At 31.4% G+C, this 26295-nt stretch overlaps 3 protein-coding genes and 1 long non-coding RNA gene across 15 annotated transcripts; 3 read left to right on the top strand and 1 right to left on the bottom strand.

Moving 5' to 3' along the window:
* Positions 1-206: 206 nt before the first annotated feature.
* Positions 207-6305, top strand: LOC122520837 (CCR4-NOT transcription complex subunit 7). 7 transcript variants are annotated; one of them, XM_043641130.1, is made up of 8 exons: positions 207-415; positions 3020-3114; positions 3378-3585; positions 4214-4399; positions 4479-4638; positions 4723-4999; positions 5072-5212; positions 5312-6305. In XM_043641130.1, exons 3-8 carry the CDS (start codon positions 3495-3497, stop codon positions 5438-5440), a joined length of 984 nt encoding a protein of 327 aa, XP_043497065.1. In that variant the 5' UTR covers positions 207-415; positions 3020-3114; positions 3378-3494; the 3' UTR covers positions 5441-6305. The 7 variants fall into 7 exon arrangements, with proteins under 7 accessions (XP_043497065.1, XP_043497064.1, XP_043497066.1 ...); XM_043641129.1 differs by lacking the exon at positions 207-415 and adding an exon at positions 2408-2601; XM_043641131.1 differs by lacking the exon at positions 207-415 and adding an exon at positions 2457-2601 and having other exon boundaries at positions 4232-4399.
* Positions 817-2269, bottom strand: LOC122520838. Of its 2 annotated transcripts, none has more exons than XR_006304619.1 (4): positions 2092-2269; positions 1783-1986; positions 1062-1239; positions 817-956 (listed from the first exon to the last, which is right to left on the bottom strand). It is a non-coding gene; the product is annotated as an uncharacterized LOC122520838 (long non-coding RNA). The 2 variants fall into 2 exon arrangements; XR_006304620.1 differs by having other exon boundaries at positions 2196-2255.
* A 597-nt stretch (positions 6306-6902) lies between the features above and the next one.
* LOC122520828 (protein mesh) lies at positions 6903-14093 on the top strand. The gene is made up of 15 exons (XM_043641114.1): positions 6903-7278; positions 8028-8269; positions 8355-8542; positions 8632-8947; positions 9032-9200; positions 9279-9539; positions 9614-9807; positions 9880-10025; positions 10091-10372; positions 10526-10995; positions 11173-11447; positions 11531-11805; positions 11926-12077; positions 12151-12333; positions 12848-14093. Exons 1-15 carry the CDS (start codon positions 6933-6935, stop codon positions 13297-13299), a joined length of 3951 nt encoding a protein of 1316 aa, XP_043497049.1. The 5' UTR covers positions 6903-6932; the 3' UTR covers positions 13300-14093.
* A 942-nt stretch (positions 14094-15035) lies between these two features.
* Positions 15036-20341, top strand: LOC122520839 (LARGE xylosyl- and glucuronyltransferase 2-like). 5 transcript variants are annotated; one of them, XM_043641140.1, is made up of 13 exons: positions 15036-15398; positions 15900-16052; positions 16138-16262; positions 16866-17049; positions 17351-17470; positions 17633-17895; positions 17960-18109; positions 18199-18501; positions 18629-18828; positions 18897-19038; positions 19094-19224; positions 19377-19469; positions 19710-20341. In XM_043641140.1, the coding sequence occupies exons 2-13, from the start codon at positions 15974-15976 to the stop codon at positions 19840-19842; spliced, it is 1923 nt and encodes a 640-aa protein (XP_043497075.1). In that variant the 5' UTR covers positions 15036-15398; positions 15900-15973; the 3' UTR covers positions 19843-20341. The 5 variants fall into 5 exon arrangements, with proteins under 5 accessions (XP_043497075.1, XP_043497072.1, XP_043497073.1 ...); XM_043641138.1 differs by having other exon boundaries at positions 15037-15144; positions 15221-15398; positions 17351-17895; XM_043641137.1 differs by having other exon boundaries at positions 17351-17895.
* Positions 20342-26295: the final 5954 nt, after the last annotated feature.

Raw genomic sequence — 26295 nt, forward strand, 5'->3', positions numbered from 1 at the left:
TATTGTAACGAGTAATATAATAAATTTCTCACTTTTCAATAAAAATAAATATATTAAATAACAATGATAGTGTAGAAAAATATTAAATATATTAACAATACTTCGTATCTACCGTAGATAAATTTTATTGTTATCTCTTGTACCATCAGTCAAACACAATGATATGTTGCTGCTTGTTATATAGTACGTAAAATATACTGGTAATACCAATAAGTTAATTTCTAATACGTACCATGTACGCTGTTAAAGTAAAAGCGCGGCTGCTATATAATAATGAAATATGTTTATAACTATAATTTCCGATTGGAAATTGGAATTCGATTGGATTCCTACAGTTTCATTATGTTTTTGGAAGGCTTATTAAGTACTCGTCAAGAAGTTTGTTTGAAGCGAGAATAGGACAAGAAACAATATAGTAAGTAGAATCTAACCAATTAGAGCTTCGCCAATTAGGTAACAGTTTGTGATTATGTTAATCTCATACAAAGGAATATTATGACTAAAACCATATCTAAACAATACCTTCCATAAACTTTTTCTAGGTTTATTTTTAAATTTTTGTTCATATATTATAATCTTCATAGTAATTTAAATTTTTGGTCATAGGTAATCTTCATAGTAATTATTCACGTATAGGCATATATATTGTATCATACTCCACACAACTTGTACAAATTTATATGCCTCTCTGTCTCATTTATTTATTAAATCCTCGTATTCCTATCTATTATTTATAATTTACATCATTTGTGGAATACCACACTACTATAAAAAATACATAAGATAAAATCTCACGCATAATTAATATTCATTTTCTTGATTTGAAAAATGATTTCCAGGATTTATTAACAAGATTTACATATTTCTTGCACATATTTGTATCATTCATTCTTTCACACACATAGGAATATATATAGATTATTTCTTAGGAATAAGAATGCTATAACAATCAGCATCTAAAAAGTATATAGGATATTAACAATAATAATATAATATCACTTGTTGAAATGGAATATATTTTACTATTAAATAAAAATGATAAGGAAATAAAATATACATACCACTGTAAAATGTAATAAGTTTTCTCGCCTTCTTCCAACGTGATAAAATTATTCACATCACGTTGACATCCACCCAAAAAAACATTACGCATTTTTCTTAATATGCATTGCATGCCCATCTAGTCATAGTTGTTTAATATAGACCAGATATGATCGAGCGACAACAAATTAGTAAGCACTGTAATATATAATTTACTTTTGTAGAAAAAGAGAATTAGAAATACACATTCTAATTTAAAGCCAAAACTTCATGAGCAAATAAATAAATGATTAATAAGAAAAGTACAAATCTTATGGCTTTTATCTTGAAAAGTTTTTCCTCGATCTAGGATTCAAAGTCTACTTGGAATATGCGAATTGCATCACTAAAGTGACTTTTATTAACTATGAGTCTAACTAGTACTTTTCAAGTGTTGTAAGCAGTTCTAGATTTTTATCTAATTGTTAATGAGCATTAAGATTTATGAAAAAATTCATAATATTATTGCTTATATTCATGTATAGATAGAATATAAAGCATGAACTTTAGGTCATTTATGTTTATGCTTATTAATAATAGATTGCATTGCTGTGTAATGAGAAAACATAATGATTTATTTGTTCAACTCATTTATACACTAGACAAAATATCTATAGAAAGTCAAATACAGGAAACGATTACATTTCTTCTATTTATTATTAAGATATTATCATAAATATATTTATAATTAAATTATTTTACCTGTTTAGTAAACATATTAAGCAGAAAGTTATGTTTACTGAATGTAAATATGAAAATAAATTTTATTTTCTAACCTCGACATTCTTCATAAAACTGTTTTATCGGGATTCCAGACGCTTAAGACTACTCTTATTGTTAGACGTAGCTTAAGAGTGTGGCAGCACCAGTGTTTCCCAAATCGTAGCGATTTCTATATTACCATCTCTAACAATAGAAAACTATTTAGCGTTTCAGCTATTATGCTTTCACTATAGATAAGTACTTGCGTTTTTTTTAAAGCATAATTTAAACACAATAATAATATCTTACGTCTCTGATGAAAAGTTAGTAATCATTCTATTTATCAACATACGATAATTCTAGAATAAAGTAGTAAACTCTTTCAAAGAATCTGTAAGTATATAGAAACTCACATGTCCACTTTTTATCTAACCAAAATCATTTTAGTTAGTACCGGGACCACTAGTAGACAAGAGTAGATACTTAACGCGATTACGATACAATACTATCAAAGAATACAATATTCTTTGTCGTATCGCATTAAGTACCTACTCTTGCCTACTAGTGGTCCCGGTACTAACTAAAATGATTTTGGTTACGTAAAAAGTGGACTTGTGAGCTTCTATGTACTTCTGTATTTTTTGACTCTATTTTTCTAATCTCTCAAAAAATAACTAGATGTGTGTCTCTTCGTATGAATAAGTAACTAGCGACTACAACGCCTCTTCACGCTTATAATTCACAACTGGAATGTGCTTTGAGTTTGGAAACTGTAAGAAACTCGCTTAACCTGTTCATGCTGTCACATAAGATTCAAAGGTTTAAAAACAATTATAAAACTTCATTCAGTTTATTATTTAGTATACGATAGTGCAATCAAAAGGGCATATGAGGAGGTATAATAGATTTTACGATTGATTCATATTCAACTTTATATGATTATTCTTGATTCTTTTCCAACACATAACCTACTTATCATAGATAAATGTATTTAGACTTTAATTTGTTATTATATTTATTTCCATTTTATGTGTGGTGAAATTATTTCATCGTTCTATGCCGTTATATTTGTTTTCTTTTGATTATACTATATTTTTAAATATTTTTTTATTTATACAAGAATTTGGTGAACTAGTGTTGTCAAACCTATTTTGTCAGAAAACTGTGTTTTTATATAGAGTATCTTTTTAATTATAGGTATTGTACTAATCAATACCTAATAACTTTATTTGTACAGTACTATGAAGAAAGAAAGACCGTGACGGAGGATATTGTGGATAAGAGTAGATCTGGTGACGACAAACATATCTAACCTTATGCCCTCAGCCACTGGTGTGTAAAACATAAATAATTAATTATGTCTAATATGTTAGTATGTCAAGAGCAATTTTGCATATCATCTACGCATTAGATATTATACTAAAATATTAGATATGATATATAGTTAAGGTATTTTTGAATAATGCCTTGAGGAGTATTGCACTTGAAAATTGAATACTTAGAATTATTTAGTAATAGAATTAATGGAGAATGCCAGAAATAAAAGAACAACTATATAATCTCGAAATAATGAGTATTGGGAATACGTATTCCAGGAGTGAAGAAGCAATATAAATAAAGCACTTGGGGATCGAGTGGATATTGCAATCATCATTCCAGAAGATGTGTGAAGTAGAAATCTCTTTATATATAGTAAACTATTAGTATTATCAATGAAGCTCCTGGCAAATGTGCAGTATCAATCGCTGCAAAAAAAGGTCTGCCTTTACAAAGAATCAACGAAGAATGCACAATCATTAGAAGGTGCAGTTATATATGAAATTATTTAGTATCTGGAAAGAAATAGAAAAAACATATTGATTAGATTCAAGTAAATATATAACATAAATATATTAGAAAGCAATGTTACTATTTGCACATTTATAAATCTGTATTAAATAGTTTGGTTTTATATAATGCTATATAGGCTTCATACACCTTAACATTTTTTACATACATTTATTTCACTATGACTATGAAAAAGATGATAATTTGTGGTTGGTTTGTGGTTGCTTATAGATGTCCTTATTAAATATTACTAATAAATATTATAAGTATACTTTCAAGAGTTAATGCTCACTCAAGGCTTTTTTAAATAATGATATGCAATAATGACACTGAAAGGAAATTACACGTAACCAATACCAACCAGGAATATACCTTATCTTGGTCATATAGGTATTTGCAATTGAGAAAGTATTGTAAATATACTTACACGTTATTGATAAGTTAATAATTTAATATCCTGAGCTATATCAAATTTATAGTATCCAAAATCTTTTTATATGTTAATCATTAACGTTGATTTGATTAAAAACAAAAAAAACTCAATATGAATATAAATGTAAAAACAAATTATTTATTTATTTATTTATTTAGAAGAAATTTATAGGTGTGTCTAACTCTATAGGGCAGCAGAAGGGTGGGGCGACTATGCCCAGTAATGAAGAATGTGGAATACGAGATGTCTGGGGACACAATTTAGAGGAGGAATTTCGCACAATTCGACAAGTTGTGCAGCAATATCAATATATTGCAATGGACACAGAATTTCCTGGGGTAGTAGCAAGGCCTATTGGTAAGACAGTTAAATCATTAATAACGATCTGCTATTTTGTATTTACGAAAAATATTCTCAAAGTATAATATCTTAAAAGGCGAATTTAGAACAAGTGCCGATTATCAGTACCAATTGCTACGATGCAACGTAGACCTTTTGCGAATAATACAACTTGGTCTCACGTTCCTCGATGAATCGGGTAATACGCCAGGTGGTAGTTACACAACGTGGCAGTTCAACTTCAAATTTAATTTACAGTAAGAGTTCAACTTTCTTACAATTGTAAATATTTTATTAAAATGAAAGCGTTACATAATTGTATATTTGTATATTTCTTTTAGGGAAGACATGTATGCACAAGATAGTATAGATATGCTACAAAATAGTGGCATACAATTTAAAAAACACGAAGAAGAAGGTATTGACCCGTTAGATTTTGCTGAACTGTTAATGACATCAGGGATTGTCCTTGTCGACGATATTAAATGGCTATCTTTTCATTCTGGTTATGATTTTGGATATCTATTAAAACTACTTACTGATCAAAACTTGCCGCAGGAGGAAAGTGAATTTTTCGAACTTCTTAGGATATATTTTCCAACCATATATGATGTAAAAGTGAGTAGAATTATATCGTGTAATAGTTAATTTTAAGAATCTTAGAAATAATCAATTTATTTTGTTACTTAGTACTTAATGAAATCCTGCAAAAACTTGAAAGGTGGACTTCAAGAAGTAGCGGAACAACTGGAAATACAAAGAGTCGGTCCACAGCATCAAGCTGGATCTGACTCTCTTCTTACTGGAATGGTCTTTTTTAAAATGCGAGAGGTACTATTATTGTTTTAAGAAATAATATTCAATTTGAATGAAAATTTCTTTGTTGGAAAAATCATTTTTACGTTTATTTTTTGTTATTGGCAATTTTAGATGTTTTTCGAGGACAACATCGACGATGCAAAATATTGTGGTCATTTATACGGTTTGGGAACGTCATTTGTCGTAAATGGTTCTGGAGGATATATGGACAGTAATGGGGATAATTCTTCCTCTTCGTAATGTTAAACTTGCTCCATCGGAATTGCAACAGATTATTTCATTGCATTAAAAATAAAATATTACAAAAGATCCTTTCACTTACTGATCGGGCATCTAGTTCATATCCACATTATAATATTCAGAGGTCACTATTGTAGATTACAGATATTAATTGACTAATACGAAAATCTAGGTGCATTTTGTTTAAATTTGTGAATTTTTTTGTATCCTTTAATTCATGCAATTTTCGTAGCTTTATTCTGTGATACATAGAATTGGTCGAAAAAAATATTTATCATATCGTGCAACACAAAAGAAAATGTAATATAGCTTCTTTATAAACATTTGTGAGAATATTGATATAGAAGATACAGTTGCAGTACAAAAATGACTCGCATTTCCTTCTATTTTTAAGACTTTTATAGATTCCTTGACTATTTTGGTAAACTGCGGAAAGGATATTTCGAGAGTCGGGCAGTGATAACGCTACGTGTCAACTTTTCAGCGTGCTTAGGTGTAACGATCTACTTTCAGTAGATGTATTTATTATATAAATATGCATTTGTAGTACGTTACATTTTTATCCTGAGTAATTCTTTATAAATACAAGAACATACAATTCATTTCCTCTATTCAATTATCGACTAATTCGCGATTTCATTGTAGATCGTATTGAGACCACTTATGATTAACTTACAGGGACTATAGTTTACCTACGTATTCATTACTTTTTCGGATAATAAACAATGTTATTAACAAATCACTCTTAACGATCGACGAATCTTTACCGATTATGTACGTATGTGTTCATCAATGCATACTACACGTTTTATTGTAAAACTCGTTACCTGCAAAGAATAAAACAAAACTTTGGTACTTTTCCAAATCGATCGTACATAAAGATTTTTCTTTTTGTAAATATTATTATACAATTTCAGGCATTTAAATAAATTCCACGTCTGATAATTTACTGCTATGTCCATTAATTTATCACGATTTAAACATAGATATGTGTATATGTAATGCTAAGAGATAACAGAAAAAAATTACTATGATTAGAAGATTGTAGAACTACAATATATCGAAGATATATGTAGTACAATTATTTTTTCGAATCAACAGGAATTTTCCAATTTATTAATAATTTTTGAAATATATTGTTTAAGATATTATTAAACGTTTTTAGATTATGATCAAATGAAATATCATCAAATAACCGATTAAAAAGAAAAGATCTGATAATTTTCACTTTCAGCAATAAGTAGGACATACCGATCCCTTCCTTTTTCTCAGTTTAAGCGATACGTTTAATGTACCTGCTCGTAGTAAGATAACTGTCCGTTATCATAGAAGAGTCGATGATATCAGGAACGTTATCACAACTCGTTACCCGAATCTCATTTCAGTATCGTTACGTTTAGTAGACTATTTTGTTCGTTTAAGTTGCGCTTGCCGAAAAATGCAGGCTCGAGCGTCGCGGATTCAGGGTGTTTTTCACCCATGCAAATTAACAATGACAGCGATGCTTTTCTATGTTTCTACGATATTGTTAAGTGGGATCAATGCTCAAACGGAAAATGAGACTTTCGAGAGTGCTTTCGGATTGAACGTCCCGGAATCAACGGAGAACAAAAATTACGTAGCTGCAACTGAAAAGAAGAAATTGGTTCTTTCAGAATTGGAGGATCTTGCGGAAAGCAATAAAAATGAAATCGAGACAATTGAGGAAAAGTCCGACACCGAACTTTTCAAACATAATCCTTTCGTTTTCGAGGATTCGAAAAAGGAAGTTGTGTCAAATTCGATGGGTATTTCTGGTAGGGTAGGTGGTGAAAGAATCAGCAAATATGTGCGGTATGGTGAGTAATTTATTATCGATGGGCGTGACCCTTCTTTTGAAATAATCTAAAAAAAATGGAGACACTAATCGCTGCGAACTCATCAAATAATCCTTCATTGTTTTTTTTTGTACTTTCAGTTCCTTTACAATCTTTACATTTTCCTTTAAAAAATTTACTTTTTTTCCTTCAATAATAATTCATAACGACCTATAAAAACGCGCCGTGACTGATCGCATAGTAGCCCGTGTTATTTGCTGAAAAGGTAAGACAGTCATATCGTAGCTTATCGTATCCCTTATCAGTTACTCATTTTAACGTGAATCGAAGGGTGATTCATTCGAGTCGTTGTTCTAAGCGTTTCGTAAGTATGGAAGTATACTTCAGGAAACATTTTCAAGATTCATTATGTTAAAATATCACTTCTCGTTGAAGAAACATTATTTTGTTCGATTGATAAAATCGAACGGCAATCAATAATACGAGATAAAACATGCTTTAAAACATGCAATCTTTCATCATGTTTATTGATTCTTCGATGGTACAATATTTGATATTTTCTCTAGTACGATATGAAGTAAATGGATTGGTTTCTTTGTACTAAGTCTGGTTAAAATGTTTGCGTTATTATAATTTTATCTTTAATATATCTACAAATAAAAATAACAAACTTTTAATAAATAAAATATGGAATTATTTGTCTAAAACGGATACTGAGTAAGATTTTTAACAGTATCATCTTGCAACGTGTTATTAACGTATGATTGCAGACTCAGATTTGCCGGATGCCAATAGGTATGCACCTCGACCTGATGACTCAGTTCCCGATTACTTCCTCACTGAAGCAAGATTGAAACAAATTCGATCAGAATTCATGTATTGGTATTTTGACAAAGGAGGTGACAACGATAATGGAGATTATCAAACAGATATTCACGCATCCACAGCGATCATTCACAAGAATTTTAATTTTCAATTACCTTTTTTCGGATTTCGATTCAATTACACTAGGGTTCGATTCTAATTCTCTTTTTTTTGATATAATAATTTTTTGCGATAAGAAAATATCGATAACTGGCATAATTCTTATATTTTAGATAACCGTCAATGGTTTTTTAGAATTTAGCGATCCTCCAGATCATTACACATATCCTTTGGTCTTTCCAATCAAGGATTGGCCCGAAAGAAACGATCCCAGTTTTATTGGGATATTTTTCAGTCTTTGTCGTATAGGAAAAATTAGGCCAACAGACATCGACAAAAGAAGACCTGGTGTCTATTTTCGGTAAAATAAACGATATCATTTTTTTATATAAGAAAAATCGTAAAATTATAAATCCTCAACTATCTTTATCGAGATCGATTTGGTTTTAGACTCGAAAGAGATCTACAGAAAAGAACGGATCAATTTGGCGTAGAAATGAGAGAACGAGTCAAATGGGATATTCGTCAAGGTGTCGTGGGTTCTGATTCGTTTGACCCAAAGCATGCCATTATTGTCACTTGGAAGAATATTTCCTTTGTCGGTGGCCTCGATAATGCTCTCTATAAAACGAATACATTTCAAATGGTTCTAGCTACGGATGAAGTGTTCACATACGCAATATTCAATTATCTAGATATTCAATGGTCTGCACACACATCAGCTGGTGGTGACAGTTCTGGTGGAGAGGGTGGAGTACCTGCATTTGTAAGTAATAAAAAATTAATGCGTAAATATTCTTTTGTGAGTAGACGTTTCAATATTATTTTTTGTTGTTTTTCTTTTAATAAGATTGGATTTAATGCCGGTAATGGTACACAAAGTTACGAATATAAACCTTATTCACAAACGTCCACTGTGCGAGATTTAACGGGTAGAGGATGGGCCAATGGTTTTCCAGGTCGTCACATTTTTAGAATAGATGAGAAAATAATGCTAGGTACTTGTAACAAGGATATAGGTAAGGTTTAATAGTAAATAAAAAAGCTATTTCTTCTTATCGAAATTCTTTATTTATATCATTTATTCTTTCGTATAGCTGGTACTCATTTGCCTCTTGTATTCGCTCCTGAAAGCGGAAACATGTTGGGTGGTACAGTAGTCAATATCACTGGACCTTGTTTCAATGAGACCGAGAAAATCAGGTGTCTGTTCGATACGGTCACGGTGATCGGTCATGTCGTAGACAGAAATCGTGCTATTTGCGTTCAACCATTCGTACAAGCCGAAGGTTATGTTCGCTTGGAAGTAGCCATTGGGAATAGCGGAAAATTTAACTGGAAGGGAAAATATTTCATTGGTAAATCGATTCGTCATTGGATAATTAATCGTCTTTTCTTCATTTCGGTACATTTTTAACATTTTATAATGCAGAAACACCTGCTACTGCTGCCGAAAAAATTTCTTTCTCTAATACGGCTGTTCATGAACTCGATCCAGCAGAAATAAAGATTACATGGAATCAATACAATTTAACGAGCAACTTAAATGCCGGTATTCAAATATCGTTATGGGGTTACAGAGAAACAAAGACTACTCCCGAGTTAAAATTCATTACTGATCTTGAGGTGTTTATCTTTCAATTTCACGATATGTTTGGATAAATTTATAAAGTCTTTAATCTTTAACTGAAATTTCAGGTATCGCATACTAATACAGGCAGTTATACAATTAGACCAGCAAATTATCGTGATATGTACAATCCTGATGTACAAGATATTGTGTTTGGATTTATAAAGATTAATCTAACAGATCCGGCTCAATATTCTGGAATTAATCTTTCGCCGTAAGTAAAAAATGAAAAGTCTGATAAAAACATTTGTTAAAACTCGATCGATGTAATTCTTTTAGAGTTTTATGGAGTAAACCGATTCCACTTGCTTGGTATTTTGGCCCACAATGGGAAAGATTATATGGGTCTCGTTGGTCACAAAGAATGTGTGATAGATGGATTATGAATGACAGATACTTGAAAAATTTTGCTGCTGAAATTACATTATGTCCTTGCACTTTGGAACATGCTTTGTACGATAAAGGACGATTTATGCCAGACTTCGATTGCGATAAGGATTCAAATCCCGATTGCTATTACAATCATCATGCGACTCATTGCGTGAGGACTGGTGCACCAAAGTAAGTAACATTGTTATTGAATTTCCAAAATTCTTATCGGGGTAATATGAAAAAATATAACAGAATTTTGTTAAATATATAATTATACAATCATAAAAAAATTATAGTAAAAATTTTTATAAAATGTTAAGATTCGTATATTTTATTTTTTAGTTTGTATGGTTCGGAACAACAATGTTGCTACGATAAAAATGGTTTTTTGATGCTCACATACGATCAGCAATGGGGCTCGCGACCACGTCGTTCGCATAATTTAGGCTATTTCCCATGGAATGAAGCTAATAAAGTACCAACTCTCTCGCAATGGTATCACGACATGGTTCCTATGTACTTGTGTTGTCTGTGGCAAGAGGAACAGGCAGTCGGATGTGAAACGTTCAGATTTGAGAGACGTCCTTCGCAGGACTGCATCGCTTATCAGTCTCCGGCCATTGCAACGGTATTTGGTGATCCACACGTTGTTACGTTTGATGGCTTGGAATACACGTTTAATGGAATGGGAGAATTCGTATTAGTACGAGTGGATCATTTGAGAGACAAGCTCGATGTTCAGGCTAGGTTCGAGCAAGTCGAAAGAAATTTTTATGGATCTGTCAATGCCACTAAATTGACATCGATTGCAGGTAATTATTTTATTTTTAAAATAACAAGCTCTTCAAGACAAATATAATTTTGATCTATTATTATTCTATATTACAAATTATTTTTTATATCTTGGAATCATCTTTCTAAACTTAATAACAAGCATTATTTACTCGTGCATATAATTTAACATTATTTTTTTCCCATGTTTACACGAGTGAGGGGAAATAATTCCGCTATTATTGAGGTACGATTACGACAAAAACACTCGCAATGGAGATACCGCCTAGACGTTTTTGCCGATAAGGAACGCGTTTATTTCGACAGACCTTCCTTAAAGTTTCAACATTTTCCCGGTGTAGTTGTTTATACTCCAACATACATTTTAAATCAAAGCGAAGTTATCATTATGATGGATACCGGTGCTGGTGTTGAAGTTATAGAAAATGAAGGCTTCATGTCAGCTAGAGTTTATCTTCCATGGTCATACATGGTAATTGAAATTTAAAATTTTGATTAGCTTCTTTTTACTACGTTTTGGGTATTGGATGATGAAATACAATGAATGGATTATAGAATAAAACCAGGGGATTGTTCGGAAATTGGAGTCACGATATTACCGATGATTTCACCAACCCGGACGGTCAAATGGCATCCGTCGGCAATTTAAACAACTTTGAAGACGTCCATAAGAATTTCGCGATGAATTGGCTATTGGAGGACAAAGATGTGGAGAATAAAGGGGCTGCTTTGTTCACAAGGAAGTTCGGTAGAACTGCGTCCTTTTTCGCTAATCGAAGGTTTCAACCGGAATTTCGTCGAACGCCTGAAGAAATAATACCATCCAATAGGTGAGACACTTTTTCAAAATTGCATTTAAATTGAAACATAATGATAGAGTATATTTCCGAATTAGGTTAGAAAAAAAACATTAATTGTAAGACAAATAACAAATTTCGATATTTTCTCAGAACGGAAGATCGAATGCGAGCTAACGCTTTGTGTGGAGACTCGTATCAATGCAAGTACGATTACGCAATGACCCTTAATCGGGATTTTGCACATTTCACAAGAAATTATTACGATACTTACACGCAAATAAAGGCAATAAACGATAAGAGAAGTAAGTAAAAAAGTAGGAAAATTATATTCCGATGAATTTGGTTAAAGATCCTTACAGTAATTTTATTCTTTAGCTATATCTTGTGGTATATTGGAAACGCCGCGTTTCGGTCGAAAAACTAATTTTCTCTTTATACCCGGTGCCAAAGTAAGCTTCGAGTGTAACCAAGACTTTATACTCGTTGGAGATCAACGTCGAGAATGTACACCGGAGGGACGATGGAACATTCCAGAGTATGGATACACTGAATGCCTTCGTAAGTATTCTGCTTTTTATCAATTTCTTTTTACGTTTTTGATCTCTAATATTTGAATCCACGAAGCCTATATACAAGGAGGACGATCGCAGTGTTAAAAATGTGTCTACGTATATACACTATGAGAGGATGATTTCTATTGCCACTAGAGAGCGCGTCGATTCGACGGATCAGATCAAAAAACAAAAAACATCAAAGAGAACTATTTGTTTCATTTGTTTATTTATAAAATCACACGTACTTAAATCTGAATCCTGAACACCACCGCCGCTCTCGTGGAAAATTATCGTACTCGGTATTAAGTTATTTTCAACAACACAAATTTGACTAAAACGCGATCATCCTTCTTGTATAGAGCTTCGTTTTTGAATCTCTAATATTCCAAATCTATTTGAAATTTAAAGAAAGTAGACGGTCGAGAAGTTTCAATATGGATATAAATAATACTGTTGCTCTGCGATAAAATAATTATCATGTTAATACAAATTTGTTAATATTTAAATAAAATACGTAGGTCAAGTCGAATATGCTCAACGTACCGCATGGACAACCTTCGGCATTGTAGCGGCAATGTTAATCCCTGCTACAATATGTATCGTTCTTGCTTTTGTTTATATGAGAAAAAATCGATCTAATGGAGATTCTACTAAATCTTGGCGTTATTCCGAACGCAGCTCGGGTATAGATAACGATTCTATGTTGATGAAACAAACAATCCCTTTAAAGATGGACGATAGAGCAGTTTCACCTGTTAGCGATAGTAGTCTCAGTTCATTAGGTGGTACGAAGAAGCGACGTTCTTATGACAAAGTTTATCGTACGAATGAACCTTTACCGGACAGACCTAACATCGATTTTGAGGACAAAGATTGGGATCTCAAAGAACCCGTTTCACCAACCGAATCTGACTCGACCGTAGATTCGATTCAAAAGACTGGAAGTCTTACGAGAGAAAGCGATGTGTGAAATTTTCTAAATCATTCGTATCCATTAAAGTAGAGAGTAAATTGACAAGAATGAGAAAAATAATTAACATTTATATTCACGGAATATTTCATTGTAAGAACTGAAAGTAACATTCGCATTTAGTATTTCAAAGCGTTTCCATTTCATGATATTCTCTTTGCTCATCTTGTTTCCATAGCTCTTTGAGATTATAACCAATTTCATCACGTTACTTGATCTATATTATATATATCTTAACATCTTTTTTCTTCTTTTACATTAGAAATAATTAGAAAAGTAGTAATTTTGTATGTGCTGTGGAATAGAAATGCAAAAGGTATACTGTACTATATTTGCGCAAAATTTAATTACGCGCGTTATATGATTACGATTTACATGATTTAACAATAAAATGACACGCGTCAAATATTTTATTATTTAACTGAGCAATTGTAAAAAACGGTGTGAGCTCTTCTAGATGGTGTATTAAATATATCACAATAAATTTTTTATAGACCTTTAAACAATCAGGAAATTTCTATTCCACATGCATTTACAGATTATCAATATAGAACAGTACGTTAAAGTGTTATTCAAAAACAATTCCAAGTGGAATGGAAGTTTCCACCAAAGCTATTGTAAATTTTCTTGTATCCTCAATCCTGTTATTTCTCTTTAACTTTATTATTTCAGGTCTTTTCGTCAAATTTGAAATTCCCAGAACTTCTATTTGAAATTGATCAGTCACGAAAAGTAATACGAATTACATTTTACTTTTTCTTTTCTTTCGTTTTTAATCACATAGGTCAACAGGAATACAGTTCCCGACAAGCTGGTATTACAACTGGTATAGTACTTGCTAGTATAGTTCCCATTATACTCATAATAGTTTGCATCGCATCAAGAGCTCTTAAACAACGCCGAAATGAGCGAGAGCAAGATGAATCACTTTCAAGGTACTTAATATATTTTTTAAATCTATGTAATCCAACTTAAAAAGTTATCGTCATACTATGTTAACGGATTTTTCAGAGCACGTAATTTAGAACTTCAACGACTCAGAAAAATTGAAGAAGACGATGATTCAAGTACATATGTGGGCAAAGCTACTGAAATTAATTAAAATGAGTAGTTTTTCAATATTTTCTATCATTGCATCAACTCAACACGTCTTTCGAACGCGTATCATATCATTCGCTAAATCATTCTTAACAATAATTCATTCAATTTATAGCTAATTAAAATGTTAACATGATAGATCTCTAATATTCGCACGATAACATTTTAAACGAAATTAGCGTTACCACTTATCATTACAATTATGGTAATACAATTTTAACTTATAATTTTTTCGTAAAAGACTTATATATTTAAAAAATTTAAAAAATCATAATAACATGATTTAATAATAATCACTGATCATAATATTCTTTTTTACTTGTTTGTTTTTTAATGCAACAGATCTATGAGTGTAGAGAATTAGATATAAATATATTTAAATAGATTTTTTTATTTATAATCCGAAAATGTAATATTATAAATGATATGACAATATTTTAGATCATAAGTTGTTACTAATAAATAAAATGTGTAAAAAATAAGAAGTATATATTTTTTTTGCATATCATTTTGGAAGTAGTCATCGTTGCTTTGTTTTATCAGCGAAATAATAATTTTCACCTCCTAGCGGCAGCGTAATGCAACAGAAATGAAAGTAGAATTATCGACCGAGTTAGTAGTCGCGTTCAAACATATCTTAAATGCGGTGCCCGATCTACCATTCCGGTAGTCAGTGATTAAATTATTTACGTCGGGCTTCCTGCTCTCTCTCACTCTCGAGCTGTTTAGGATGCACGTTATTTTACGGTTGTTCATTGTTACGAGTAATTACGACAATTTATTTCATTTGTGACACACATTGTTCATACGAATCGTGTTACAGCTGTTAAAATATAAATGTGACGCTTGTGGTGGCCAGTAACGAATTATGAATGTTATTATAATATTTTGCGTGCCGACAATTTTCGAATAAAACGTCGTTACCTTTATTACAAAAATTAATTGAATTTATGAGTTAATTTGGATGACAACGAATTACTAAGTCATCGTAACAGAGACAGGTATGTACAATATTATATTACTATCGATAATTGGTGCCAGTTCAACTTTGTATTGTTAAAATTGTTATTGTTTGTCTCGCGCATGTCGAACAGTGTCATACAGTCTGTCTGCTGTCAAAGCTACACATCCCGCCGAGCTTTGTGTGAACTAGTCAGTACTATATATAGATCAAATAAACGTTTTACGAACATGTGTAGGCGACAAATATAAAATCAGTATCATTGATGTATATTTATATATGTATACATATACACAAATTTAGTAACATTTATATTTAATTTTATTTCAATATATATAGTTATGTTTATTTATATTTATTTATGAAGTTTTTATAAATTTTACCTATGAGCAATTATAAGAAAAGGAAGCAATTTCGTATGGGTGTGTTAAAATATTACTTTTTATATTAGTTAGATTGTATAACTAATTCATTAGATTTTTCAATATAAATTACTAATTTTTCCAATTGTGTATGAAAGATTGTTTTTTTTTCTCTACAGATATAAAGAATTCTTCTAAAATTAAATTACTCGGCACCATAGGACGTATCATTAAATATGTTTGGCATACTACAATGGTTCGACCATGGTTAGGATGTTTATTTAGCGTTCTAATAACATTAGTATTTTTCTACTTATATTTGTTTTTTAATGGTAATACATATCACGATTTCTTTCTTATTATTATATTACATTTATATCTTAGGATATATATGGATATTTTATTATAATTTTACAGTTCCTTCTATGGAGATGGGCACTCCAGAAAAGCCAGAAAATATTCCATCAATCGCAATTGATGTATTAAAAAATAATTTACAAAAACTGTCCGCGAACAAGCAATTATCAAATAATCGGTCAGAGGTAAATTCGTTAAATATGAAACCCATTGCACTCGAAAAGTATCGACAGAAATATGACTTGCAATTAGTAAATCATTAAAAAAATCATTTCACATTAAACACGAAATTTATCATAGATAAGAATCGTGGTACGAAATTTTCATTTAATATTCATATTTACCGTATTTTTTAGTTAATCATTCAAATAATATATGTGCTCTTAATTATGAAAGTGGTCTATGTCATATATTTCTTGTTTCGAGATATTTAAAGGATTACATTTGAACATTAAATTAATTTTATATAATATTGAAATAGTAAACACTATCTAACGGTTCATTTTTGACAATATCGTGAAAATTACATTGAATTAATTTAGTTTAAAATAATGTGGTGCGAAATAACTAATAAACTCATTTTTTTGTAATTTTGACTTAGACCACTTTCATAATTATGGGCACATATAATTGTAAATATAACAGTGTTAGAAGTTCGATTAGATTTCAAAATTGTGGAAATGAAGATATTTATAAATGAAATAATTCAAAGCGAGTGCGAAGGGTCATGAAAATAAAAAATTTGCAACAAATTTGAGTAGTATGAATAAAATGGAGTTACTTTCAAGGTCAAGTGTGAATACGTACAAATTGCCATGGTATGTGCCGGATATAATTCAACCTTTTCATTGGTAACGGTAGTAAAGTCGATTTTATATCATCGTACGAAACCACTGCACTTCCACTTGATCGTAGATGAAATAGCAAAAAGAACTCTCATTACATTATTTAAAACATGGGACTTACCAAGTGGTCAGTATAAAGTTAATTATTGCAAAAAAAAATTTTAATATGAATTAAGGTTAAGGCTGTACTCATGATTAGATCGTTTATGCGTTTTATATATTTTTTGCATCTATATATAATTTTTGTATTAGATCGAAATAAAAAAGAAAAATTAGATATTAGAAGATTGAAAATTGACGAAGGAAGAATAATTTCTAAAATGATCTACTCGATTATAGTCTGAGCCATGAGTAGCGACCCTAACGACCATAAAAGCGGTGAACTTATTAAATAAAAATCTAATAGCGATTTACTTAAACGATTGCAGTCCAAGTATCATATTATCGTGCCGAAAAATGGGTGCCGAAGGTATCATGGATACCGAACAGACATTATTCTGGAGTTTACGGCCTATTAAAATTAATATTACCCGAGGCTATGGGTGAAAGTAAGATTCTCGTTCTAGATACTGATGTGACCATTTTAAACGATGTTACTATCCTTTGGAAAATGTTCGAGAAATTTAATCCTAATCAAACGTTAGGCTTAGCAGAAAATCAAAGTCGGTGGTATCTAAAGTCCTTTTCGTATGGTCAACAACCTTGGCCAGCTTTAGGTAAAGGCTTCAATACCGGCGTCATGCTGATGCACTTACACCGATTGCGCGTTAGTAAGTTTAGAGACTTGTGGGTGACCACCACGAAGAGGGTCTTGGGTTCTATACAGGAGACCACTTTGGCTGATCAAGATATAATAAATGCCGTTATTAAAGAACATCCGGAAATTGTAGCTAGGATAGATTGTACCTGGAATGTTCAACTAAGTGATCATGCTACTAGTGAATCTTGCTATCAAAGAGGAAATCGTTTGAATGTACGTTGCTGCGATATTTATTCCAAATGATCTAATATAACTTCATCGATCTCTGTCTTTTCAGATAATTCATTGGAATTCACCTCGGAAACAGGATGTAAATAACAAGCACGCAGGTGAATTCCTTAAATGGCATAGAATGTTCTTAGAGATGGATGGGAATCTTTTACGAAAACGTTTATTCGGTTGTGATAATCGTAAAAATGTTTTAATAGTTAGTTGTTTTTATATGTTTAGGAAAGCTTAACGAAAGTTGGAATTCAATAAACATTCGTATCATTTTTACGATCAATTATTTTTCAGTATGATGAATCAGATTCTTGTCGAGAATTTACCAAAGGTGCTAGGATGATGTACAGAACACATTATTTTATTCTTGAATATGAATATAATATATTTATGCCTACTGATGTTGTATTAGCCACTCAATGCAGTATAGAACGAGTGCCTCTTTTAGAAGAACTTTCGAAACATTGGCCGGGAACTATAAGTGTAGCACTTTATCTTACCGATGCTGAAGTACAAAATTTTTTGGGATATATACGAGGATCGTCGGAATTGCGAAAAAGGAAAAATATTGCTTATCACGTTGTCTATAAAGAAGGGGTATAGATATTATTAATAATATTTATTTACTTTTTAATTTTATCTAACTGTCGATCTTTCTTATTATTTCAATAATTAATATTCAGTGCTAAAAAAGAAATCATGTTAAATATGTGTTTCTATGTAGGAACTTTATCCAATTAATTATTTAAGAAACATAGCTATGTCATATGTATCAACGCCTTATATATTCCAACTTGACGTTGATTTTTTACCACAATACGGCCTTTATGAAAATATTATGAAGCATATCAAGGAATTGACCATACAAAAGCGAATACATAATTTAGCCTTAATCGTACCGGCTTTCGAAACCGAGCGATATAGGTAATTTTTGCGTCGAATTAATATCAACCTGTAAACTCAATAAGCTACCGCTTTTACTTACGTTTTAGGTTTAAATTTCCTGCTGATAAGGAAGAGCTTCTAAAATTTCTTAGACGTGGTATTCTTTATACGTTTCGTTATCACGTTTGGACTCAAGGACATGCAGCAACGAATTATAGTTTATGGAAAAATGCAACTGAGCCTTATGAAGTAAGTTAAATAAAATTTACTTAGAAATTATGATCTTTATTAAATATTATTTTAGGTTTCTTGGGAACCTGATTTTGAGCCTTACATTATAGTCCCTAAAATTGCACCGAAGTACGATACGCGATTTATTGGATTTGGATGGAACAAAGTTTCTTACATCACTCATCTTACAGCACTCGATTTTAAGTAAGATAATTGTCTTTAATTAGAGAATATATTTAATCAATGTGTAACTTCACGTTGCAACTTTTCGAGACCTATACGTTGTGTAATTTATAACGTTTCTTGCACTTTAAGTATAATGAGGAATACGTAATAAAAATCGACGTTTTCTATAGGTTTATAGTTCTTCCGGACAGCTTCATTATTCATCGGCCACATGCTCCAAGTCTAGACATTGGAAAATTTAGAACTGATTCAATTTATAGAAGGTGATATATAAATCTAATTATATTACTTTTTAAATACAATTGTTACGATTTTTCAAATCTCAGAAACTTTATATATATATATATATATGATTTTAATAATATTTAAATACTTATCTTTAATGTAGGTATCATAAATTATATATATATATATGTTGGGACCATGATATTTTATTAAAATGTCCTGAAATTAGAAATACATTTAATAAATAATTATATAGTATGACAGTATTTGCTTTTCAGGTGTTTAAAAAAATTAAAAGACAATTTCGTTGACGAATTAATAAGGAAATATGGCACTAATGCGCTCTCGAAACTCAATCGAATTATAACCAAAGATGAAAAAATCGTGGGACCTGCTAATAAATCTCATTGAAGCGTGTTACATGTAAAAGTTATTTTTTCAAACGACGTGCGTAGAACGCGAGAAATATTAGTTTCTTAATCGAGCAAATAAATATATATTTGCTCGATATACATATATATATATGTACATTCTATAAGTTAATATAAACGATTTTCTATTTTTTCCTGAATTATTATTGAAAGGTTAGAAGAGAGTGTTAAAAAAATCAATCGTTTTAAGGTTGACTTTTATATGTAGGGTTGGGAAATATTTATTAAAATTTAATCTATGTAGTGGTGTGTACAGAGCAGTGCATTCAGTACAATATCGTAATATTACAGTTACACTAAATATTTTATTTATAAAATATGTATAATATATACAGCGCCTTTCCTTATATTAACTAAAAATAATATACCGAACTTTACACAATTCGACGTCGTACTCTCTTACAAAAACAAGATCTTTTATCAAATGATAATATAGTATAAACATTTGTATAAATAAATGTAAAAAAATGACGTAGTAATAATGTAACGTAAAAACGTTTGAATCATAATGAGAGAGACATCAACGACGACGATGATGATGATGGTGATGAACACGATGACGTATTATATAAAATAATAAAGGTAAGTATTAGTAATAATAGTAATATTACTAAAAAATTGACATAAAAGATATCTCTCGATATTAACAGTTATAAGAATTGGTACCGAAATTTATTAGCTAAAATCGGTTTCCATTTCTTCTCCTTATTCTTCTTCTTATATATTTTCTTTCCTAAATTCATGTTTAAATATGGCGGAAAAGTAAATACCAATATTACATTTCCTTTCAAAGATCCTTATCTACACCGTGAAACGTAAATATAAATCATTTACATTTATATTAATCATTCTGACTTTACGCTTTCGATAAAAGCATGTATAAAGTGTTTTTTATCCTGTACATTACCGCAACAAGAGACCGTACGAGATACGAAAATATCCTTTAACGAGTAGTTACCTATTCGCGCACATGACCTCGTAATAATTAATATAATATATATAATAATGTAATAATTAATAATAATACATAATAATACACTTTTTTATATATACATATATATAAGTATATATAAGTATATATTATTATTATTATTATTATTATTATTATTATTATTATTATTATTATTATTATTAATCAATTGAGACAAACTCATTTAGATACAACTGATCCATACAAACGAATCAATTCGTATCGCTCTTTCGACATGATGCACTACTAACCTTGTCCGCAACTAACACAACGATTAATTCGGAACACACATTCGTATATTCGACGAGACACTGTTACAACAATATTTTTCTACGCCTCGACGCGTACGTAAAATTCATTATTATTTCTTTTTTCTTTTTATTTCTTTTAACATTGGTTCTTTTCATTTTTCACGGTTTAAGTTACATTGTTATTTTTTTATTTCCTTTATTTTCTTTACTTCGTCTTCTAAGCGCAACAATAAAATCGGTTAGGCAATTTTTCAACGACGACAATTAGGACACACGATTTATGTAATCGTTCAGCGAGCAGACACTTAGAAAACTACGCGCTCTACGAAGTATTACACACGATTAAAACTAATATTGTACAACGTTTCATCGTAAAATTAGCATTTTTTTTTCTTCCTTATATCCACGTGGTGTATGTGTGTATATGTGTGTATGTGTATTGGCGAAAAGACACTAAGAGTCTCTATTCTCTGTCTCTCGCAGGCTCGCTCGCACGGACGCACGCATTCACTCTATTACAATTTTATTTTACGTCCATATGTTCCTTCCATTATTATAAGTTATCAAGAATTCTTCTTAATCTCTTTTTTTTTTAGATTTTATCATTAAGTCTATATATAGGCAGATACGTTTGCTTTATCGAAAGGATAAAGTTGTCATTCTAAATAACTATAATTAAATATTTTCAACGAACTTCTTATAACGCAATCAACGCAATTCCTTTCTCTTTTATCGAAAATACAAGAAATAATATTTTAACTTTTAAATACATTTAGTGAAGGAACATCGGTCTTTACAGAGCAGAAAATCGATATAACGATGATTATTATGAAAACATTTCAATATTAAAATAAAGGATAAAACGTGGATCGACTTTTGATTATGGAAGTATATTATAGTATACTTTAGCAAATAATATCTTTCAATACTAATTGTAAGATTGTCCTTGATGGGCCAATTAACGCATATTTCGAAGTTTCAGTCATATTAGGACAATTGAAATTTCATCGCGTTGAAATTCTTTAAAAATAGTTACGTAAACCGTCTCTCTAATGTTAAGAACGAATAAATTTTTTACTTATAATAATCAATCAAAAAAAATCTTTTTAATTGAGGAAGTCGTGTTTATTAGATTAAAAACATAAGGAGGTTATTTATAAAAAAAAATTTTGTGTATTTAGCGAAAAAAAAATAAACGATATTTCCCCGGTATTAGTAAGTAAATAGTAAATATTTCGAAATATCGAGTTGGAGCGGTTATTGCGGACGGTAAGGCGGACTGTGTGTTTTGTAAAAACACGCAGTTAACTCTCATAACGTCTACAGATAACAAATTGTTAACCCGGTGTATCTGACATGCACAATTTATAAATTTAGTAAATAGCAAGAGTTCATAACTATGTTGGTACTTAAAGCATAATGATATGATGATGGAGTTGTCTTAGATGTTTGAAGTGAGAAAAAAAAAAGGTAAATTAACTCTTGGAAAATACATTAACATAAAAAAGGCATTAAAGAAAATCGATTTACGTAAAATAATATTCATCGTAAAATAGATACAGGAATGTTATATTAGTTAATATAACCCTCATGTTGTAAAATATGTTCGAGACTAATGTTAGCAAGGGCAAAATCTGGATGGCGCAAAATGTATGACTTTTTAAAAAACAAAGATGAGACGAAGAAAGTCGCTCTCATAATAAAAAAACATGTTTGTGGGTGTTATCGGGGGGATCGTGGTAAAAAAGTGTGACAAAAATGGAGGAATTTACAACCTGAGTGAAAGGGCAACTTGGTCAAAAGATAGACAAGGTAGCAAGCAGCTCATAATAAAGATTTTTTGTTACTTTGTTTGGAATAGAAAAATCGATCATTTGTAGACCCCAGGAAGGAATTTTTAGTCGAAAGGTAAATGGATAAATGAATAGAGAAAAGAAAGGAGATCGTTCGTGAACGGACGATATTGGATGGGAAAGAAAGATGAAGGATGTCGATTTGAAGTCGGAAAGGGTCCGTTTGTAAATTGTGTCGTTGAAAGAGGGTTCGGTTAAAGTGTGAAGGAGTCTCTTTATGCCACGGTAGCTTGCTACAACGAGATATCTCACGATAATAATTGTAGCTGCGTGTCCAAGCGTCTCTTCGTCGCATACACGCTCGATTACACGCGTCACAAACAGACATACAACGGATAAACGACAAGGAAATGTATGTTATTACGTTTTGAGATCATCAGATGAGAAAGTTGTATGTGTGTATGCTACGAGGCTCCCTTCCCGTCATACTATTAGGTCATCTATCGTTGAACTAATACCGTGGGAATAGACATCTCTAGCAATTAAACAGACAACGTAGAAGTTTTCAATAAAGTTTCAACGATATCAAAGATAATGACTAACTTTATAAGTATTGGAAAGTAATCGATCGTCAAATAGAGAAGTACGACTTTCATAAAACCGACTTATTCAAGATTTAAAATCAAAGAGAACAATTTCAAGCTTTGTAAGGTAATACTAAAGACTTAATAATAGACTAAAAAGTATCCTATTCTTTTAACGATACTTGTAAACCAGGTATTATATTTATCCCTTGTAAGTACCGTCATTTACCGTCACTCAAGAATCGTCCAACTCGCATCTATTCTTTAGATTTCCCATCCTCTCTCTCTTTCTCACCTTTTCCCTTTATCTCTTTTTCTATCTCGTTAGTCGAAATATCGCGAAGATGAAATGTCCGGAACAAGATATGGCAGGTATGCAGACAGGCAAGTAAGTAAGTAGGTAGACATGCAGACATGCAGGCAGACAGGCAGACAGACTGACAGACAGACAACAGACGGATAGGAAATTTCGGCATCGATATCGACGGGCAGAGTAATTTAGCCACTTACTAATGGCAACGCGTAAGTAAAGTGAGTTGTTCATTATTCGAGACACGTGTGCTAGTTGGATGGCGAGATATATCGTTCTAACGCTTTGTATAGCAAGCTATGTTGAATGTATGTACATACGTATATACATACATACATATATACGTATGTCTCTTTGCATGTACAAGTATGTAAAGAGATATACTTATATGTGCATTTACTGCGTACACATATATACGTGAAGCGTATATGTATATACGTGTATATACACCAGTGAAGATAATTCGTAATTCGTGCATACGCGAAATACCGGTCGATCGACGAAACGACGCGGAACATGCTATTACGGTCATTGTCGACGTTGTCGGCCTCCCCGCAAACGTTCTCTTCCTATCGTCGCTCGGTGCCGAGCAAGCACGAGGATCTCGCTCCGAGAACACGTCAAAATACAAAACTACAAAAATATACTCGCGAGACCGTGCTGGCCGTATATGAGATCCTTTCTTTTACACTCTTTCTTTCTCTCTTTCTTTCTCTCTCTCTCTGTCTCTTTTTTTCTTTCTTTCTGTTTCTTTTTCCTCCTCTCTTTTCCCTTATATTTTCACTCTTTGTTCTATCCTCTTTTATTTCATCGTTTCTTGTATTTACATATAAACAATGTTCAATGACAATTCACTCGCGACTCTGTGTATATATGTACATTATAGATTGCAGGCTCAGCCGGTTTCTCTTTTAAAAAACGAACAAACAGCTCGCGATTCTTTCTTTCTCTCACTCTCTTTTCGTTTTCTCCTTCTAGTTCTTTCTCTTTTTCTCTGTTTGCTCTCTCTAGGCCGCTGAAAATATCGCGAGACGAAGTTTTTTCCTTTGCGCATCCATACTACTACGCCTTCCTCTCTTTCTATTTTACTTTAGCGAACTTTCCTTTTGTTATCTTGTTGTTTTTTCTTTCTTTTATCTTTTTTTCTTTGCAAAAAGAGATAGACGGGAAGAGAGTTGAGAGTTGGCACCTGTATTTATCGATTGAATCTAATTACATAATTCTATAATATCCTTCACTCTGTTTCATTCCTTTATCCTTTATTATTCGTTTATATTTCTATTTGTTTCCGTAAAAAGGCCAAATGAAAAATAATCGAGGAAAACAATCTTTTCGGATAAGTAACGAACTCGTTAAAGTGTTACAAATATTAAAAGATAATTTTTAAATTAATTGTCATTGGCCTTTCGCGTTTATTATATTAATTTATTTACGTTATAATCGTTTATTTTCAGAACCTAAAGGAAAAAATAATCGATCGATCCACTAACTTATCGAACTTTACTTTTAAATAACAAATGCATAATATTGTCCATATGTTATGCGTTACAGTTTGGAAGTACAGCATTCGCGAATAATTAGATCTTTCGGATTAATTATTAGATTTCAATCCAATAACATAAAATTTCTTAGTTATTTGTATTTAAATCCCAAATATTCCGCATATACTCTTAATTAAACGTTTGAGCTTAAACTCGACTAATTTGCAACGATTCATAATCTAATATTATTCTTTTCAAAATGCCGAAAACGAAGGGGTCGTGAATGATTCGAAATTATCTAGTACGTATATACATAGATACGAATGTTGAAAATTTAAACTATGGTATTTATTGAGAGGCAAAGGAGTAATTGATCGAACGAGATAAGTGAGAAATATAAACGAAACGTATTTCATATAAACATATTTATGAAGTATTAAATATGTATGACGACAGGAAGATGGAAATCTTTCGACGAGCATATTTGAAAAAATAGTCGATACTCATCAATTCGGATAGTAAGAAAATATTTCGATAGATAGGTATATACTGCGGAGACTTTACTTTTCAGCTCAAGGTCGATAAAAATGGAAATTTATCGTCATCGTAGCTACGAGATCTTCGAGATTCAGGTACAATCACGTAATATCGTATATCGCCATTCGATCTGTCTACCTTTTTACGTCTTTATCTTCAACTTACGATGATATTGACCATTTTATTTCGACCTCTGAAGGGTAAAACTCGAGTTTTTTTTCCCTCTTTCTGTTTCGTTCGCTCAGCTTTCGCGTTCACGCGTTTTCTAAATAAACGATAGCAATCCGTAGCGGCGATCGAATGCAATACAGGAAAGCTTTTTTCGCTAACACGATGTTCGGCGTTGCCAACAGTATTTCACACGGCGGATTCCTACCACTCTTTCCGGAAGGTACGTTCTTTGACACTGGATTTATTGGCCATGAATAACATGGATCGTTATAGTTTTGCTGCATTTTATTCGAAACTATCTTCTTCGTGTCTATCTTTCTTTTCTTTATTATTCCA

The sequence above is a fragment of the Polistes fuscatus genome, unplaced genomic scaffold, assembly GCF_010416935.1.
Source record: "Polistes fuscatus isolate 324 unplaced genomic scaffold, CU_Pfus_HIC Scaffold4, whole genome shotgun sequence".
Lineage (NCBI taxonomy): Eukaryota > Metazoa > Arthropoda > Insecta > Hymenoptera > Vespidae > Polistes > Polistes fuscatus.

Excerpts from the sequence above, each read along its gene's own strand:
- LOC122520839 (XM_043641137.1), top strand. The coding sequence starts at position 15,974 with ATGGTTCGACCATGGTTAGGATGTTTATTTAGCGTTCTAATAACATTA. Across the intron at positions 16,263-16,865 it reads TATCAAATAATCGGTCAGAG|GTCAAGTGTGAATACGTACA; the intron begins GTAAATTCGTTA and ends GTTACTTTCAAG. Across the intron at positions 18,110-18,198 it reads ATCGTAAAAATGTTTTAATA|TATGATGAATCAGATTCTTG; the intron begins GTTAGTTGTTTT and ends ATTATTTTTCAG.
- LOC122520837 (XM_043641130.1), top strand. The coding sequence starts at position 3,495 with ATGAAGCTCCTGGCAAATGTGCAGTATCAATCGCTGCAAAAAAAGGTC. Across the intron at positions 3,586-4,213 it reads GAATGCACAATCATTAGAAG|GTGTGTCTAACTCTATAGGG; the intron begins GTGCAGTTATAT and ends AGAAATTTATAG. Across the intron at positions 5,213-5,311 it reads TCTTTTTTAAAATGCGAGAG|ATGTTTTTCGAGGACAACAT; the intron begins GTACTATTATTG and ends TGGCAATTTTAG.
- LOC122520828 (XM_043641114.1), top strand. The coding sequence starts at position 6,933 with ATGACAGCGATGCTTTTCTATGTTTCTACGATATTGTTAAGTGGGATC. Across the intron at positions 7,279-8,027 it reads CAGCAAATATGTGCGGTATG|ACTCAGATTTGCCGGATGCC; the intron begins GTGAGTAATTTA and ends GTATGATTGCAG. Across the intron at positions 8,948-9,031 it reads AGGGTGGAGTACCTGCATTT|ATTGGATTTAATGCCGGTAA; the intron begins GTAAGTAATAAA and ends TCTTTTAATAAG.